This window comes from Strigops habroptila, chromosome 3, assembly GCF_004027225.2.
Source record: "Strigops habroptila isolate Jane chromosome 3, bStrHab1.2.pri, whole genome shotgun sequence".
Lineage (NCBI taxonomy): Eukaryota > Metazoa > Chordata > Aves > Psittaciformes > Psittacidae > Strigops > Strigops habroptila.
In genome coordinates this window covers 76,254,530-76,273,462 of record NC_044279.2, presented here as the reverse complement: position 1 = coordinate 76,273,462, position 18,933 = coordinate 76,254,530, and the positions used below count along the sequence as shown (strand labels likewise).

The 18,933-nt window shown below is 56.9% G+C and overlaps 1 protein-coding gene across 1 annotated transcript; it reads left to right on the top strand.

Annotated features, from left to right (window-relative positions):
- Positions 1-3,074: 3,074 nt before the first annotated feature.
- Positions 3,075-13,481, top strand: NPTXR (neuronal pentraxin receptor). The gene is made up of 5 exons (XM_030478191.1): positions 3,075-3,875; positions 10,300-10,522; positions 10,671-10,915; positions 11,248-11,427; positions 11,824-13,481. Exons 1-5 carry the CDS (start codon positions 3,297-3,299, stop codon positions 12,046-12,048), a joined length of 1,452 nt encoding a protein of 483 aa, XP_030334051.1. The 5' UTR covers positions 3,075-3,296; the 3' UTR covers positions 12,049-13,481.
- The last annotated feature ends 5,452 nt before the right edge of the window (positions 13,482-18,933 follow it).

The window sequence follows — 18,933 nt, the reverse complement described above, 5'->3', positions numbered from 1 at the left end:
TGTTGTGCCATCAGGTTCACCTTCCCTCCACTACGTGCCAAAACACTCTCTCCCCTGCACCCTGGTTTTGCTCAGAGGCAAGTGGGCTTTTGGCTGGATCCAAGTACAGTAAATGAAGCCAAACAGCCTTGAAATGTTCCTGGAGCTGGAGGAAGGCTGGAGAGGAAGATGCCAGCCTTGACCAGACACATCCAACAAGGTCCTGCACAAGCGTGCTGGTGGAGGTAGCGCCTGGTGATGGAAGCTGCATCTGTAGGGCTGAGAGACCTGGAAATGAAAGCAGCCTGGATTTCCATGCTGTGTGGAATCTGCAGATCCCCAAGTGAAATGGACTGAAGGCTCCTGTTCTGAGGAGAAGGTGGAGCTGGGTCCATTGGGTGGCAGCTGCAGAGGAGCCCTTTCGCCTCTTCAGGGTGGCCCTGGGTGTACCCCTGAGCTGGGCAATAGCCCTGTGGGGGATCCCCCATCCCAGATGTCCCTGCTTACCCTCCCCTGGGAAAGTTTCTCCCCTTTCCTCAGCCCCACCACCCTGCTGGCCTTGAGCACCACAAATGGGCCAGGTTTTCCCCCTGGCTGGCAAGGGGCTGCCCCATTCCCACAGGGAAGTTTGGACAGGAAGCAGCATGTCCACCTGGCTCAGAGCAGGGCTGTCCTTGCCCTCATGCCAGCAGCCATCCCAAATGCCCTTCTCACCCAGGGCAGCAGGAAAGCCCCTTGGCCTGCCTTGCCCTGGCTGCAGCCACCCCTTGGAGACAGCTGCCAGCCCAGGACACCATTTGGCTGTTAATTAGTTGGAAGAAAATTCCTTAATTGCTCCCTCCTCATCTCTTCGGGATGAATCTGTGAGCTCTTGTTAAAACCAGCTTCTGTTGCCAAATCATGATCAAAACCAGGGTTCCCAAATTCCCCCTATCACCTCCCCCCTTCCCATTGCATACAGGAGGGCAGAGTTTTGGCATCACCAGCTGTCCACTGAGTATCTTTGGATGGTTATTCGCAGGACAGGGAGGCAGCTCTGGCTACTCACCAGCCTGAGTCATCACCCCCTGTGAAAATCTATTTTTGCCACCTCTTTGCCTCCAGGAAGAAGTTGTGGTCCCTGCTGAGGGAGAAGGAGAGGCCGGGACCCCGGGAGCATAGAGCCCTGCACTGCTGTGGCACCCAACTCTTCCACCTCCTGGCATGGTCGAGTGGGCTGGAGCTGGTGTGGGGGGTCACCCACTCCATTCTGCCACAGCAGCATCAGGTGGAGGGACAAACCTGGCCACTGTGGCCCTGCAGCCTCCTTTGGCAGGAGAATCTGGATTGCTGAGCCAGTGCAAAGCTGCCAGCTTCCGCCAGCCTGGGACCTGAAAAGCCTTGTAGAGCTGTACGGCATTTTTTGGCAGAGTTGCAGGTCAAGGACATTCCTCCCTCCCTGACCTGCATGCTGTGGGGTTGGGTGGGCTGGTCCAGCGCCCATATGGGTTCATTTTGAACCCGCTCCTGCCTGGCTGCTGACAGGAATGGGCACGCTGCAGGCAGGGATGACACAGGGCGTGCAATCCCCTGACACCAGGAAGGGGCAGGTCAGAGGCCGGTGTTCTCCCTTCATGCTGCCAGGGCACAGGCTTCCATTTTCATAGAATCATAGACTCAGCTAGGTTGGAAAAGACCTTTAAGATCATCAAGTCCAACCATTCCCAAGCACTGCCAAGGCCACCACTTAAATCATGTCACTAACAGCCTCATCTACACAGGTTTTGAACCTGCACCAGTGTCCACTCATCCCAGAGCACTCACTGCCAGGGCCAGATGCCCATCACTGGGCTTTCTCCACATCCACCTGCTTGCCCAACCTCACTTTCCCTCCGCAAGGTTCCCTTCACTTCCCCTTCTTCCTTAAACCTGTTCATTTTTCCCTCTTCCTTAAACCGCCCCATATGACTTCCTCCCTTCCTCCCCGCAACTTCCCAACACCTTGAGCTGAGCAGGCCTCTTGCTGGCTCCAGAATGAGGATTTTGGGAGGCTGGGGTGCAATGCATTTGTGCAGAGAGAGGGTGGCTGTGCCCCACTGGAAGCATCCCGCTGTCTGCTCTCATGAAGCCAAATCTGAGGAGCCTTTGTAGCTCTGGCTCCCTTGCTATCCATTCAAACGTGCCTTGGAGGGGAGAAGATGGAATCTTTACCCATGTTTCATATCCAGCACTAGAGCTGTTTTAAACACACATGCTGCTGCTTCCCTGCTGGCTAGGAAGGATTTCCTGCCATTACTGAGCAGAGCTTAAAATCGATTTTTTTGCTTTCCCTTCACTGCTCTTCTTTGCTTGGCTCGGCTGTGTAGCTCAGGCCCCGGCATGCCCAGGGAAGAGAAGAGGACACAGCACGGCTTGTGTCGGATGGGCGAGCACGCTGTCAGAGCAAGGAGAAAGTGGGTGTCTGAAGTGTCTTATTTATGAGTGGTTTAGGAGAGAGTGATGGTAGGGGAAGATGAAGTGTAGGTGGTTATTTCCTGAATGGATGGCAGGGTGCGCGGGGCAGCGGGTGAGACATCCCGCTGCTCCTCAATGCAACAGTTGTGCGTGGGGTGGGAAAACAAGACAGCCTCCCTGCTGGCCTCTCAGAAGAAGCATTCCCAAGAGCTGGAAGGTTCCTGGCTTAATTTGTAGGACAAACACAAGGAAGGAAAGGCCCAACAGCAGCCCGAAAGATCCTCCTGGGGAATGCCTAACTGTGAGGTGTTGACCCTCAGGGTGTCAAAGGGCCCTTTACTTCCAGCCCAAGCATCTCACAAGGGAAAACCCTCCCTTGGGCTGTCCCGGAGGTGCATCCCCTCCCTGGCTGCTCCCACGGGGCTGATTTCAGCGAGCCCCAGCCTCGGCTGCCCCCGTCCCCGGCTGCCCCCGGCGTGTCCTCCCCGACCCCGGCCCGCTCCTCCCCGCCGCCCCTAGCCCGCTCCTCTCCCGCTGACCGTGCCCCTCGCACCTGCAGCCCGGGAAGGGATGCTCGGGATAGGGGGTCCCTAAATCGGGGCAGGACCGCCCGGGGCTGCACGGCCGAGCAGGACCGGGGGGAGGCGGGGCGGGGCGGGGCGGGGCGGGGCGGGCGGTGCCGCCCGGCAGATATAAGCGCGGCGCGGCGGGGCCCCAGCGCTGGTGGTGGTGTTGCCGGTACTGTCGTTCCTCGCCGGCTCCCTCCGGGCTGTGTGTCCGCCCGTCTCTCCATCCCGCCTGCTTCGTTTTCTCGCTGTCCGCGGGCTCGGGCCCCCCACGCCGCTGCCACCCTGAAGTTTCTGGCGGTGCTGCTGGCGGCGGGCATGCTGGCTTTCCTGGGGGCCATCATCTGCATCATCGCCAGCGTCCACCCGGCCGGCACCGCCGCTCCCGCCGCCACCGCCGCCACCGCCGACAATGACTCGGCCGCCGCCGCTCTCCTGCCTGCTGCCGACAAGGGGCTGGGAGCGCTGCACGGCCCCGCTGAGGCTCTGGCCAGCGCCGGGCCGCGCCTACCGGGGGGCCCGCCGCCGCCGCCGCTCTTCAGCCGCTTCGTCTGCACGCCGCTGAGCGCCGAGTGCCCGGCCACCGGTACCGGCACCGGCCCCGGCCCCGAGGAGCTGCTGGCGCTGCGGAGCGCGGCGGCCCAGCTGCGCCGCACGGCGCTGGAGCAGAAGGAGCGGATCCGCATGGACCAGGAGACCATCCGGGAGCTCACCGGGAAGCTCAGCCGCTGCGAGGGCGGCCTGCGAGCCCCCGCCGCCGCCGCCGTTCCCCCCGCCGCCGGTCTCCGCGCCGCCCCGCGTCCCGGCACCATGGGCCACCCCCCCGCCGAGCCGCCCGCCGTGCGGGAGCTGGAGGAGGCCGTCCGAGCCCTCCAGGACCGCATCGACCGGATAGAGGTGCGAGGGGTGGTCTCGGGGGGGGTGCTCCCGGGGGTCGGGAGCGGGGGGATGCTCCTGGGGGGATGCTCCCATACAGGCTGTTCCCCGCGTGCGCAGCCACACAGATCCCAAACCAGCTTGTCCCCCTTGTGAGGCTTCAGGAAGGTTGTCCTTGCCCGGCTCATCCTCAAGGTCTCTGCCCAGCCCCTCGCCCTCAGCCCCACTCTCTACCCTCCATGCAGGGTGGTCCTAGGGCTGCCCCACTTTGCCCCCAGTTTGCACCCAGGTAGGGCACCTTGCTCACCCCATAGCACCTGCCAAGGCCTCCAGTGGAGCAGGTTGTCAGCTCAGGAACAGATCCTGCCCTTTAGCAGAAAGGTAAATCCCATCTGATGCCATTTCAGTTACGAATGGGACTTCTCACAAAGTAAAGGGCGGTGCCATGCGCTGCGAGCCTGGCACCCCGTCCTCGCGTGGCTCACAGGAGCTGTAGAAAGAAGGGGGCAGCTGGAGCACATCATCGGGCTGTTGGCACTTGGGCTGCAGAATCCTGGTCCCCACTCTGTAGCAGTATGTGTCCAGCAGGCTCAGCACTGCCCCAGCCACAAACCACCAGCATCAAAGGTTCTGCTGGGACAGGGCCCATCACAGAGTGCATGTGTGTGTCAATTTCTTTTAGCTGATGTGGGCTCAGCAGCCACATGGACCTTGGCAGACTGTGCAGGATATGGCCAAGGGCAATAGTTTGGGCATGGGAGAGCTGCTGGGGCAACTCGTCTGGTTTCCCTGGGGAGTTCACTCCAGATGTCCCATCTTTTCTGGAGGTTGTGTTGTCCCCTGAGGTCTGACAGGAGCCAGAGCTACCTGCGAGGAGCTTCCGGCAAGTTGTCAACCTCCTCATCTTCCCATTTGGCTCCCTACTGCCTTCTCCACTCTTCCCTGGAACACAGAGCTGGGAGGGGGGTCAGGCAGTACCCCTTTGGGTCCCTCTTTGCCCTTCTGCTCCCCTTCACTACACGACATGGGCGCAGTAGCAGCGGGCCATGGGTGGTAAGAGAGCCACTGAGGTCAGGGGCTGAGAAACGAGACTGAGAGAGAGGGCGTTGCAATGGATAGAGATAGGAATGGGGATAGAAAGACAGTGAAAGGCAAGTAAATACATGCACACAGGAGGGAAAAGAGCTAGAGACTGGAGGAAGCACCTGTGGGTAATGCTCACACATGCATGAAAACAAACACAGAGGTACGCCAGGCACGTGTGGGGAGATGGGGCCATGCAGCCTGGCTGAGTAAACCACCCAGAGCCCAATACAGCCAAAGGGAGAGACAGAACCACCCAAAAAAAAACCTGCAGCCCCAAACAGATTCCCACAAGCAGGATAACAGAACCAGGCTAAGAAATGCACATGCAGATGGCAGGCGTGCTCATGCAGAAATAAAGGGGGGAAAAACAAGCCCCTGCACACACGCACCAGCTGCCTTGGCCCCTCTCCTGGGGTTTCTGGTGCTGGTGGGAGGTTTGGGGTGACAGAGGGTGAAGCTCACAAGGGCTGGAGCAGACACTCGCATGTACCCAGGGAGCGTGAAGCGATGCCGGGTCAAGGCTCACACACACACTCACTGATGAGGAAGCCAAGTAGCATGTTGCCAAAAACATTCCCTTCCACAGTGCCAGGGATGCGAGGATCCCAAGGGTGCTCTGCAGGGAGATGCAGTGCCCTGCGGCTCGGCCAGCCCTGCCGGCTCAGGAAATAGGGCAGCGTGTCGCAGGTGGGATGGACTTTGCCCTGGCTCCGTCCTGCTGTAACACCAGAGCTGCTCAGGCTGGCCTGGTGACAGCTGAGCCCTGGGGTCACACCTCAGCCGTGCAGGGATAGTTGCTTGTGGCCTCCCTCTCCAGCTTGTCTTTGCCCGCCTCAAATATGTGCGGACACCTAAAACTTAGTGGTGAGGTCCCTGCGCCTCTCCATCCCGCATGGCTCCATCTGTTAGCCCCGGGAGCATTCCCGAGGTATTCTATGGCATGTGGGGTACCTCCAGCAGCTCTCCTAAAGTGCGATGGTGATCACCCCATAATGTGACCTGAATGGGGATGGTCCCGGGGTGGCTGCCAGCATGCTGGAGGCCCTGTGAAACCCAGTGGTAGGGGAGAAGAGGAAATGCTATCGAAGCCTGGGGTGGCTTAGTCTCATGAGAGGAAATGACACAAAATGCCATGGACCCCCTGGGAATGCTGCAACCCAGGGTATCTCCCAGCAGGTTTGCCAGCAGTGATTACTCCTGGAGGCTCCAGAGCTGGGATTGCAGGGAGGGGGCTGGATCTGGATTAGATCTGGATTAGATTGCTGGTCTAATCCAGGCACTTCTGGCCATGGCTGTAAGGCATAACGAGATTTATTGATGTGCTGAAAAACCTATTAAGTCATTTGATTCTTAATTTTGGCAGCACAGCAGCAGCGTTTCCCAGGACAGATGCAGGGAGAGCCCTTACGGGCTCGCTTTTTGCCCCCTGCCATTTTGGTGAGGACAGGCTAGTGCTGGCATGGCGCTCACACAGGGACATCTTCCCTCACCCCCTCCTAACCCTTCCCAAGGCATCACTCATCTTTTCCTTGTACGCAAGAGCCTGGCTGGGCTTTTTCCTCCTGGTGTTGAGGGTCTCCCGCTGCTCTCTGCACGTGCTCGCATTCACTCACTTGGGTGCATCTTGGCATGCAGTGCAATGGCCCCAGATGCTCCTTTTCCATGCTTTTAATTACTGCTGCAAATGGAAATGGAGCAGTTTTGGAGTGGAGCGGGAATTGCCTTGGCTGCCTGGGCTGTGGAGGGGTCCAGATGCCCCCTTCCTCCCCATCATCCCATTACTTGTAAGGGAGCGGAGCGGGAGGGGGACAGCCTGATGGTGTCTGTAGGAAACCTGGCCCTGGTAGAGCTGTAACAGCCTGTTTGCTCCTCAGCTGGTGTGTGGCTGTGCCATTGTGGTTGGTGACCTCAGAATGTCCATCTCCAGCAGAGCAGGGATGGGAAACCCCAAACTTTGGGTCCCAAATGAGGTTTGAAGAGGATGGGATCAGCAGTGACCTCTTCTCTTATGAGGAGAAGGAGGGAAGGCCAATACATCCTTGCTCATTCCCTACTGCGGGTGGTCCCTCCTGGAGTTTAATGACCCTCAAGCTCCTGCCTGGGTCCAAAAAGGTGTCAGGGTCTGAAAACTCCCTGCGCAGCAAGTGTGCCATCCCGCAACAGTGGCCATGGAGGAGCTGTGAGCCTGGAGAAGGGAACAGGGTTGCTGTGTGTGCACACCCAGCTCAGTATCATGATTCCTGGCATGTGCCAGGTCATCAGCCCACAGGCATCATCCTGTGGTCCTGCCCTGACCTGGAGGCTAAGGTGGGATCTTGCATGCCATGACCAAGGGGGTGCGGCGGGTCCCAGATTTGCCGGTGCATTAGTAAATGAGGCTCTGATCTCCTTACATAAATCAAAGTGCATTTGCCGACCAAGGGCTACAGCCCGAGCGAGCAAGCCCCCTGCCCCCACCTCCTCCCTCCCGCCCCCTGCCAGCCACTGACATTTAACGTGATTAATATTACCTGGCATCTTTCAATCTCTTTTGCTGTCTCTGGTGGCCAAAAACCGTCCCCCGCACCCGCTGCCCACTCCCCTGCTGCCTGCGCCGCGGCAGATGGGAGCCGGGTGCCTGCCGAACAGCCGGGGAGAAGGCGCTTCCCCCCGTTCCCCTCCACAAAGGTCACCGTGAGATAATAGCTGCACATCTAGCATTAGTAATGCTGCAAATGATTTGATCTGGGAGAAGGATGCTCGAGCAGCAGCTCGGAGATGCAGAGGATGGTTAGGGGATGTAGCCCAGCACAGCACCAGGACAATCACTCGGCACATCCTGGCTGTGGGGAGTGGGATGGGGAGATCTGGTCTCCTGTCTGGAGGGATGAGGACAGTGTCTGTTGGGCTGATGGGGTGGCTCCCAAGCTCTGCCAGATAAGGGTACCAGCTGCATCCCTTGCCAAGAGGAACATGGGGTCAGCAATGGTTCAGCCAACCACTTGTGCCTGGCTGTTGGTGCCCCAACTACCAGGCTGGAGAGGCCAAGGAGAGCTGGACAGAGGGATGAAGGGACAAAAACTCAGAAAGGGGGAAGGAATTGAACAAAAGGGGAGAGACAGCGTGTGTGTGCGTGGAGGGGAGCATCAGGAGGAGATGCTCCAAAGGCAGAGAACCAAAAAAGCCATAGGGAGAAAAGTTATATAGGGAAGAAAATAGCAGCGAGGAGAAAAGAAGGAGGAAGGGAGGGAGAAAAAAGCGCTCTGTCATTACTGAATAATGTAGGGCAGGCTATTGGGGGCTAGCGAGCGCGACAAAAGCTCCCAGCCTTTTCTTTTTTCGTCATTAACAGATGGAGCCGTGCAGGAAAGCAGAGACGTAGGCTCCAAACCCGCAGCTCGAGCAATCAAAGCGTGCGGCAGACGGGAGCGTGCCAGCCCCCGCCACAGCCAGGCAGCCTGAAGGGATGAGAGATGCTCTTGGAGCCCGCGGGATGGGGACAAAGAGGCGAAGGCAAACCCCATCCCCACCAACACAGCCAGCTCTGCTTGGTTACGAGCACAGGCAGCCCCGGGTGGGAATTATCCCTGTTGTGAGGTTCAGAATTAACCTTTCCACTCACCTTTCCGTCCCTCACAATATCCCTTTCAGGCTGGCTGCAACAGTGGGTATCCAAGAACACCTGCGGCCCCTCCCTCCCCCCCCCCCCAAAAAAAAAAGGGCTAAAGCCCCTTCCCCATCAGCTAATCCCTCCCTGTCTTACAGAGACCAAAGTTAGGAAGCCATTTGCTGGGTGTTTTTCCCCCCTCCCCTGTGAGAGCATCCCCAGTGCTCCCAGAGCAAGCTGGCATGAGGACTAGCGTTTGATCAGGGCTGGCAGATGTCCCCTGCACAACCTCTCTTTTCTTGCTGGGCTTTGGTTCTCCACATTGGTTTTCCTCACAAAACCTGTGGGTTTGCCCTGGCTGGAGACTCTTCCATCCCTGGGGCATTGCAGCCTCCCTCTTATTTGTGTATTGTTGCCTGGTGTGGGGCTTTGTGCTCACATCAACACCATCTTCTCACTTCCCCTCTCCTTGCTACCTTCTCCCTGCTGTTTCCGTACTCCAAGGTTGTATTCTGCCCAGCCAAACCCGGCTTTCCTCCGGTCTTCCCCTCCCCTGTGTTATTCATGATGGTTAGCAAATGAGGTGACACTGGCAGGCATCCCCCCGTTCATCTTTGTGTGCACGACCACCAGGTCCTGTCCCTCCTGGAAAAGCAGAATATAGGGAAGAAAAAGCTGGAAGCTACAACCACTGATGAGTGTGGTGACAAGCTAGACAAGCTCTGTGGCCAGTGGGGCCTGTCCAGATCCGCAGGGATGGCATCACCCCATGTCCCACCAGCCATGCAAATGTCCCATGCTGAAGCAGCCATTCAGACTCTTGGTGTTGGAGTGGCTGTGGTGACTCCTGCCTTGGCCTCTGCCAGACTGAAAGTCTCCATGGCCACTCCAACACTTTCGGGAAGGTCTGACAGCATGGAAAAGGTGGTCACCATCTTTCCAAGCCCATGGCAGAGAGACTAAGACCCCAAGGACATGGAGAAGGGAGAGGGCTCCTATTTGCAGAGAAAGCACAGGAGCACGGCAAAGGGCCATCTTCTCCCTTCCAGCTGGGATGGGGTCTCCCAGTGAGGTGGGATCTGGGATCTTTGCAGGGTGCAGTAGCAGCTGGGAGCATCTTTGCCAGATGATGGGGTTTGGATCATCCAAAGGAAGAGTTTTGGTCTGGGTTTTAACTTGGGGACAAGATGCGTTTAATGTCCCCACGTGATGGGTCATGTCTTGAGGACTAGAGACATGATAGCCTGGCCACTGGCTCCACTTCTCTGTGGCATCCTGATGGCCTGGGAGCCGCTGGCTTGTAGAGAGCTACTGCCTGACCTGGCACAGCTGAGCTGGGATAAAAGGATTACAGCCCCGTTAGGTGATGTTAACTCGCCCGCCTTGGTGAAGCAGCCTCATGAGTAGCAGGAGGGGAGGTCTGAGCTCCTTCCTGTGTTGTTCCCTCCTCGTGGGAGTCTGCCCACAGGAGCAGAGCCAAGGGATGACCCAAGTGCCCATGTGTTCCATCCTTGCTCTGGCTCTGAAGTGGCAGAAAGTCATTAAGAGCAGCCAAACTTCATTTTGCAGTAATGAACTCAAATGGGGGCTTTGAGAGGGGAGGTGCAGCGTCAGCTGGAGAAGACCTTGGTGTGGATGTGGGGTTACGGTCGCAGCACTCCCTGTAGTGGTGCAGGTTCTGCACATCCTTATTTAACCTCTTACAGTGACACCATTCTGAGTTTTCTCTCTTCTCTCTTCTTTCCCCTTGGTCACGGTGGCTGCCAAGCGCAGCAGGAGCTGCCAGCCCGCACCAATGGCTCAGCACCCACTGCTCCAGCGCTTGCCCGCGATGCCCTCCACACCAAGATGGAGCAGCTGGAGGAGCAGCTCCTCTCCAAGATCCTGACCCTGCAGAAGGAGCGCCAGGCTGCCAACACCGACCGCAACCAGCACCAGCATGACATTGAGAAGGAGCTGAGCTCCCTCCAGAACCGGGTGACGGAGCTGGAACATGGTGAGTCCTGCCTGACAGGGATGGAGGTAGTGCAGGGAGGTCCCTACCCCAAGGTGCATCCCCACAAGAACCCCAGGATGGGGCTACCCTCATCCCAGCCGTGCGTGCTGACCCTCCTCTCTCCCTCCTCCCCATCCTTGGCACGTAGGACCACAGGGCTACAGCCCTCCTGATGCCTTCAAGGTGACCATCCCGGTGCAGAACAACTACATGTACGCCCGCATGAAGAAGAGCCTGCCGGAGCTCTATGCCTTCACCATCTGCATGTGGCTGAAGTCCAAGGCCCTGGGGGGGCTCGGCACCCCTTTCTCCTACTCTGTCCCAAGCCAATCCAATGAGATTGTGCTGCTGGAGTGGGGCACCAACCCCCTGGAGCTGCTCATCAATGACAAGGTCAGCCCAGCCACAGGGGGAGTGGGAGGGAAGCTCCTGCCCTCATCTCCCCTGCTTTAACCCCCCTGGAAATGATGCTCCTGGGGGTACGGGTGTGGGGGAGCTGGGAGGAAGGGGCCTGGAGTGGAGGAGGGAGGCAGAAAAATGAGGAGGATGGGGAGGATGGTGCACTGGGGTGGGTTCTGAGAGGGAAAAGCAGCACATTGGGGTGTCTGTAGAATTTGGGGTGCCATTGCCATGGGGGTGCACCACCTGCTCTGCAAGGATCTGGGGGGACACCAGGGTCTCCCGGCAGTCCCACTGAGCACTGGGCTCCTGCTTTTCTCTCTAAGGTTGCCCAGCTGCCACTTAGCCTGAAGGACAAGGCCTGGCACCATGTCTGTGTGGCATGGACCACCCGGGATGGCAAGTGGTCAGCGTACCAGGACGGCGAGCAGCGGGGTGCTGGTGAGAACCTGGCCTCCTGGCATGCTATCAAGCCTCAGGGCGTCATCATCCTGGGCCAGGAGCAGGTATGTGCCATCCCAGCACCGGGAGCTGCCAGTTGGCATTGCTTCGGTGTGAAGCCAGCCAGGGGGGGCAGCCCCCAAATGGGGTGAGGGCAGGAGGTGGCATGGGCAGCAGCACTCAGGATGGCAGCTTGGGCAAGGGGCTCTCCTGCCTGCTCAGCTGACCTCTGAGTGGGCTGCATGAGCGCACTGTCTTCTTCTCTTCCCTCTACCCTCTGTCCTCCATTTGCTCCTCACCTTGTCTTCTTGTACCTCCTTCATGCATCCATCCACTCCCCTCCTTGCCATTGGGCATCTCGCTCTGTTTCTCCCTGATCTTCTCCCTCTCCGCCTTGCACTGTCTGCCCAATGGATGCGTTTCCCTTTCCGTGTCCCACCACCTCTCCTGCTCTTTCCCAGGACACGCTGGGCGGACGCTTCGATGCCACGCAGGCCTTCGTGGGGGAGCTGGCGCAGTTCAACGTGTGGGACCACATGCTAGCACCGGCGGAGATCCTGGCCTTGGCCAACTGCACCTCCCGCCTCCAAGGCAACGTGATCCAGTGGGATGACCAGGCGGTGGAGGTCTTCGGGGGTGCCAGCAAGGGCAGCTTTGCTGCCTGCGAGGAAGGGAGGAAGGCATGAGCAGCCCCTCGCCCCCTCCCCAGTGCCAAGGAGCCCTGTGGCAGCCCCGACGCAGGGAGCCCCTTTCTCCCCTTCCAGACCACCTAGCCCCCTGTGCTGGCATCCTGGGAGGGAGAGGGGCTCCTGGCAGCCTCCCTTGCCCCCACGCTGACGGTGTGGCTTGTCCCCCCTCCTGGTACGCCTGCCCCTGGGTCTCCCCTTGCCCCGCTTCTGTTTTGGGAGGACCTCACCATACCCACAGGTATCTCTGGTATGGTGAGGGTCCCCACCTTGTCAGCCCCAACAGGGAGTGGGAAGGAGACCTCCATCCACCCTGAGCATGGTCCGGCCTCGGTGGGATGCCAAGCGTGCAGGCACCCCCCTGAGCACATCCCCTTTATTTATTTATTTATAGTGCTGCAATCTCCTGTTTTTGTAAGCCTGTACTCCGAATGAGCCCAAAGGCTTGGCTGGGAGGATCTTCCCCTCTGGCCCCATTCCCTCTTCTCCTGCTGCCCTGGTTTTTCGAGTGTGGCCCTGGGGAGGATAAGGGAGGATGGTGGAGGGTTGGCAGGGCAGCGCTCCCCCCACTAGAACCCTTCTCCTGCCTCTGCTGCCTGCTCAAACAGGGTTGTCTGAGGGGCATCAGGCTTTTGAGGCAGGGGGAAGCAGAGTGGGCCATCCCACCCGCAAGCTGGGGGTCAGTTGGCCATCGAGAGAATGGGAGAAAGGGGCAAAGCATCTCCCCCAGCCCTGGCCAAGGGGGAAGGAGTGCAGCAACCGCAATTGCAGGGAGCAGAATCAGGGAAAAAAGGAGATGAAGGATGGTGGTGGCGGCACTCAGTTGCTGCCCTTGCCTTCTTGGTCCCCTGCTTTGAGCGGCTCCTGGCCAGGGATAGGGCTGCCACCAGCCTTGGGACTGGGAAGGTGATGGGCAGGCTGGTATTCTCCCCGTGGAGTGCCTGAGAATATGCTGTTTCCACGCCGTGCGGTGACCAACATGTAGATATGTGAGTGCGTGTGTGTGTCTGGGGAGGGCGGGAGGGTTATTTCAGGGGTCTCATGGTTGCTCAGTGCTGTGTCCAGCTTCCAGTGCTCCCCATTACCCCAAGTCCCACTTTGTGCTTTTGGCAACGGCTGCCCCTGTGCCCGGCGGTGGTGAGGCAGGCAGAGGGGACAGCCCAGACACCCAGCATTGCCTCCCATAGCGTCCCCACCAGCAGTGAGGTGGCTCAGCCCGCTGGGGGGAGACACAGCAGGGATGGGGCACAGCCCTCGTGCCAAGTGGGAAACACTGTGATCTTCACGCACCCTGCCGGGCTGCCCCCTCTTCCTCACCCGCTCGCGCGCTTTCTCTCATGCACGCTTGTGATGGGCCCCTGACGCGCGCCAGTGTTGGGACGTTTCTTTTGTAAAGCTGATCGTGAACAATAAACGTGATGTTTTCTGTTGGAGCCTCCCGAGGGATGCGAGGTCGCTACGGGGATGGAGGGGACCGGCTGGGCCAAGCCGTGGTGTCCTTCCCTGGGATGCTTAGGGTGGCATCCCTGGAGGGAGATGGCCAGACCCGCAGCTGTGTGGCTGGCATTACAAGGATCTGGGTGCCAGGGTGGGGAGTGTCACAGTTTGAGCAGCTCTCATCTACCCTATTGTGGAGAAGCACGGGTACAGGCTGTTGCTGGGGAGGTGGGAGAAGTGTTCAAGGCAGTGTTCAAAGCCAGGTTGGATGGAGTCTTGGGTGACATGGTCTAGTGTGAGGCGTTCCTACCCATGGCAGGGGGGTTGGAACTAGATGATTCCTGACCTAGCTAGGCACAGCTCTTGGAGCCACCTATTCTAGAGTAACCTGTGGCCAGAACTACACAATGCTTTTGGTCTTCAGTGGGTCCTGTCCCTCCTAGCAAAGGCACAACCTCACCAATATTTGGGGAACATAAAGCCAGTGGACTCAGTTTTCCCCAAGGTTTTGCCATTCCTGGCATGCTGGTGGGGTCTCCTTGCTGAGGCAGAACTGTTGCCACAGCTCCTACTTCTCCTTCTGGAGGGTATTTAATGCCATAAAACAAAGCCTGAAGCTCTTGCCTTCAGCCCTTCAGCACATCTCAAATTTGAGAGTTTTTTGGAAGAAAAAAAGATAACTCTGAGTATGTACTTCCGCTGAAGCATATGCTCCAGGGCTTTGCTGAGCTGGAGGCTCAACCCCATCACTAGCAGAAAGGGGTTCAAGAGGTGACCCCTTCTCTAATGCACCCAAGTAACAGGAACATAATTAGAAGGACAGCACTTTTTAGGGAAGGAAATGTCCAAAGCCATTGCTTGGGTCACAAACTTAGGAGGAGGTGAAATGGGGGGGGGACTGGTCCAGAAGACTCTCCTATGAAAACTGCAGGGGACTTTTGGGGCTACCAGCCAAGGCAGGAGACATGCAGGAGGATGAAGAAGGATGAAAACAGCCTGTCCACTGGTGTAGGCTATTGGCATAAACCCCATCTCCTCCGGAACCCGGAAAGCCAGCCCACGCCGAGATCTGTGCAAACCTCCATCAGAAAAGCAGAAACAAAGGCGATGCCAGGAGATGGGGACTTGGGTGCTGCCCTCTGCCTCCCCGCCAGAAGATGCTGGAGTGATCCCAACCCCAGCAGTGTCCCCAGAACATGTGGCTCCAACACTTCTGGGAAGGGAGAAAGGGGGAAGCCCACTGGCACAGCTTCTGTAGGGCAACCTCCTGTCCCCCCTGGACGTTCACAGCCAGTTGGGCAGACCAGGGAACCCACAGGAAAAGCTGATCTAATTCATCCAGACATTTTAAAAGCTTACAGCAAATGCCTTTGTATAAGGCTCATCAGGAAACAAGGCATTATGGAGAGATTAGAAACTGGTTGGGAGACAGAAAATTAAGAGTAGGAATAAATATTTGATTTCCATCCTTCTCTGCAGGAAGCAGAGGCTGCTTCTCACCCATCTGGGGAAGAAGAGAGCAAGACAAGACCATTTATTTTTGGTGAGCCAAGCCTTGCAAAATCTGCAAACCTGCAACAGTGCTTAAGAGGTGGAGGAAACAACAACTTAATGGTGTTGCTGGCTGGAAGGAGTAATTACAATGACTTCCATATATTGCTTGCTTCTAAATTAACCAGGAGCACTCGGGAGAAGCCCTGTGTCTCTCTAAGGGCAGTGGTTTGAAAACAACATATTGTGTGCAGCGACACGACAAAGTCACCCTTGGTGGGGGGTAAAGAAGGAAATTTTTGACAATGCCATGGAGAAGGTCTTGTGATTAGGGTAGATGCACTCAGCTGGACACTGTATTGTGTCTGGATACCTAAGATGGGGGGGAAAGAGATAGAGAAAACCCAAGATATGGGCAGAGCAGAGACAAGGGCACTGTCAGGCTGTGGTGGCTCAGTGGGGGCTGGCCCAAGTGGAGCAGCTGGGGGAGACAGGCGGATACAATTGATGCCACTTGCATGGTCTCCTCTATCTCCCCACCAAGGGGCTGTTAACATGCTTCAAGGGGAGGAACGGGACTGCCCTTTTCCTTCCTAATCGCTGCTGCAGGGCTTTCTGCAGGCCAGCGGCTTAACCAGACTAAACCCTCCAGCCCCGAAAGGGCTTTGTCCTGCAGCAAGGAAGACCAGGTCCAACATATCAACAGGAAACCTTCAGGCTGTTAATTATCAGGTTTGAAAGCAAAACACTGCAATTCCTGAACCTCTCCAGCCCCTGCCCATCTTTCCAGAGGGCACCACCAGCTGTGCAGAATCTGCCTTCCCAGGGACATGGGCATCCCTGGGACCTCTGCCTTGGGGCAGGCTTTTGGGAGTTCCTGTGCTCTCTAACACCTGCAGTCTCTGCTTTGGGCTTGCAGGTTGTGGGTCCCTGTGCAGGTTGCCTCAAATGAGGTCAAGCCAGCCCGTGCTTTGTCCCTAGGAGGTGACACTTCCAAGGCCCCCATTACCCGCACTGCCCTAGCAATGGGGGGCTGCCTTAATTGCCCCCTTACGCCTCTCCATCCTGCTGGGAGCCTCCTCCACTCCCTCCCGCAGCCAGGAAGGCTCATTAAGACTCGTGCAGTGCTTCCAGAGCAGCTGGCACAGCAACAGCCCCCGCACGGCTGCTAGTGCTGCGGCAGAAGGCCTTACTAGAGGTAGCAGCTGTTACTAGAGGTAGCAGCTACGGAACCACGTGTGGGGCACTGCCCTTCCCAGCAGACCAAAGGATCTGCCTGTCCCAAGCAGGTTGCTCTCTCCGGACCAGAGGGCTGGGCTGCTTTTTGCTTCCATCCATTCCTGCACACCAGTATCCCTGTCTCTGCCTTCCGTCAGCTGAATGCAACATGATGGGGCTCTGATCCCTGTGAAATGGGGCTTCAGTATCTCCACAGGGCCTTCAGAGCACTCCTCCTGCCTCCAGAGAGCTGCAACCATCCTACCCACCCCGGGGCAGCTGCAAGGGAGACCTCAGTGTCCCATGTCCTCACCCAGGGCTCTCTGGTTCTACCCAAGGTGGTGCGGAGCAGTGCCCAGCACCTGGACTGCGGCTGACAGGCAGGACAGTAATCTTTACCCCTCTGCATTATCGCAGAGAGGAGATGGGGCACAGCAAGGCCTGTGCCCCCAGGGATGATGGGGATGTCCCAAAACCTGGCCAGAAGAAGCCAAGAAGAGTCTGGGTGCCCTCTGCCTGATGAAGAGTCAGCCTGACGTATGGTCTCCTCCTGTCGTCAGCGATGGGGATGGCTAAGAGAAAGTGTGAGACAGGATGTATGTTACATATACACATATTTTGCAGTTGGTGGTTACATTTCTGTTTCTCAGCTGAGGAGTACAACAAAGCCTAATGTCAGGCAGCAAACAGCACTTCTCTCTTTTAAAGCATTTCACTGTGACTGTTGAAGGCAAAGGGCTGAAGGAGTTTCCAACTGTGATAAGTGGTGAATAAGAAAGGACCAGCCAGAGCAGAGGAACGATTACAGCTCCTTACAGATCCAGAGGGACGAATGAGACCCTTACTCTGGACTCACCTTCACCTACAGACAAGCACTTGATCTCTGTATAGAAACTATAGACAGGGTGACATGAAGCCAGTCGTGTATCTGCCTTTTGCGCTAGCACCTAAGAGACCAGCACATATTGCCTGTGTTGGCCCAACAAGGCTTTGACTGGATTGTGGGGTTGTAGAGAGGCAGCCTGCAGAAACTCTGCATTTAAGGGTCCAGCAATTAAACTGCTCAGGTTTTGCGAGGCCATAGCAGATGGAGACAGGCCAGCAAGATGCTCTCCTTCCTTAGGAGGCATCTATACCTTGCAGCCCCGCTGTATCACCCACCACAATCACAAAAGACACACTGTTCCTATCTTTCAGCCCTCTGCAGTGTTGGGTTTGGCCATTTTCCCTTAGCTTTTCACCTAGGAGCCGCTGATGAATAATCCTTTACAACCAGTCCCAGCATTTCCCAAGGGAAGCACTCCCTGGGGACACATTGATCAAAACCAAAGCACATTTAATTGAACCCAGAATCACACACACATGTGAGCTTCCCCTCCCCACACACAGGGACATATGCACACAAAACACACCGGCTCACACTGACCCGCTGCTTAGTAGCAAAAGTGGGTGAACTACACAGGGATTAAAGCATTAAAAAAACCACAGCAAGAATACGATGCTTGAAAGCGCTGTGTCCCTGGGGAGATTAGAGTAGCTGCCTGGAGATAAAGTAATGATGATGGAAAGATCTTCTTCCTCACAGAGATTCTATTCCTAATTATCTCCTCTGAAAAAAAGAGAAAAGCTCTCCCAGCTTTTATCCGTCTCTTGACAATTTCAGCTTTGCACCCGCCTCGTCGCAAGAGGTCGATGCTTGCTGAAAGGAAGAAGGAGAAGGAATCGGCGCAGGAGGTAGGAGCGGTAGGAGTACAAGGGGGACAGGAGGCAGTGCTTCATTTCTGTCACCACCAGCGGCGAAGGCAAAGGGGAAGATGAACGATCACTGCAGTGTTGTCTTTCCAAGCCCAAAGGCAGCTTCGCTGCCTCCACCACTTGTTTTGTCAGGCGAACAACAACCAGGTCTGATCCACTGCTGCACTAGCAAAAGAGACAAGATGTCCTCCCTAGGGTTGTAGGGCAGTGCTTGGAGGTGAGGAAAGAGGACTTCTTCATGAGCTGGCAAGGGTAGGAGAGTGCCCAGTCTGTTTCTCCTCCCCTCTTTTCCTTCTCAGACAGCTAGAAAGCCATTGTTCTTTCAGCAGCCAGCCAGCACCGAGGACGTTTCAAACATACATCAGCCAGAAGACTGCACAAAAGATCAGCCCATGGCAGGGGGTTGGAACTGGATGATCTTTAAGGTCCCTCTCAACCCAAACCATTCTGTGATTCTATGATCAGGTCACAAGCCACCCCACAAGACAAGGATGGGCCCTAATGGAGACCCGGGCATCATGTCCAGCAGCTAGGGCTTTGCACAGGAGAAACCTTTCCCCTTGGTATTATCCTGGAGCTTGCTGCTTCTCCACCTGCGTGAATTTCAAACAAATACAATCCTAGACTCCCAGGAAACCGCTTAAGCCCTGGTTTAGATGCAGTCAGTGTCAGGCTAGCAGGATGCAGAGACAACACAGGGTTCCTAGAGAGCTGAGGTCAAGGAAAACCTCAAAGCAAACAGATCTCACACATATAAAGGCAATGGAGGGCAGGCCGGGGGTGATGAGTTTAGTGGGGATGGGGATTAGCTGTTTGCAAGCTCACCCCCCATCCTCACAGTGGACCATCCTCTCCCGTACAATGAAAACACATTAAAAACCACTGAACTGCCCCAAACTGCTCCAATATTTACCCCTGTTGGTTAGAACAAAGGACAGAACCACGCCCCAAAGGGGGTTTAACTTAGGAAACGGTCCAGATCAA

What these genes read in the sequence shown, in the direction of transcription:
- NPTXR (XM_030478191.1), top strand. Translation starts at nt 3,297, where the DNA reads ATGCTGGCTTTCCTGGGGGCCATCATCTGCATCATCGCCAGCGTCCAC. An exon ending in ACCGCATCGACCGGATAGAG is followed by an intron (nt 3,876 to 10,299) that starts GTGCGAGGGGTG and finishes TGCCAAGCGCAG; the next exon opens with CAGGAGCTGCCAGCCCGCAC. An exon ending in TCATCCTGGGCCAGGAGCAG is followed by an intron (nt 11,428 to 11,823) that starts GTATGTGCCATC and finishes GCTCTTTCCCAG; the next exon opens with GACACGCTGGGCGGACGCTT.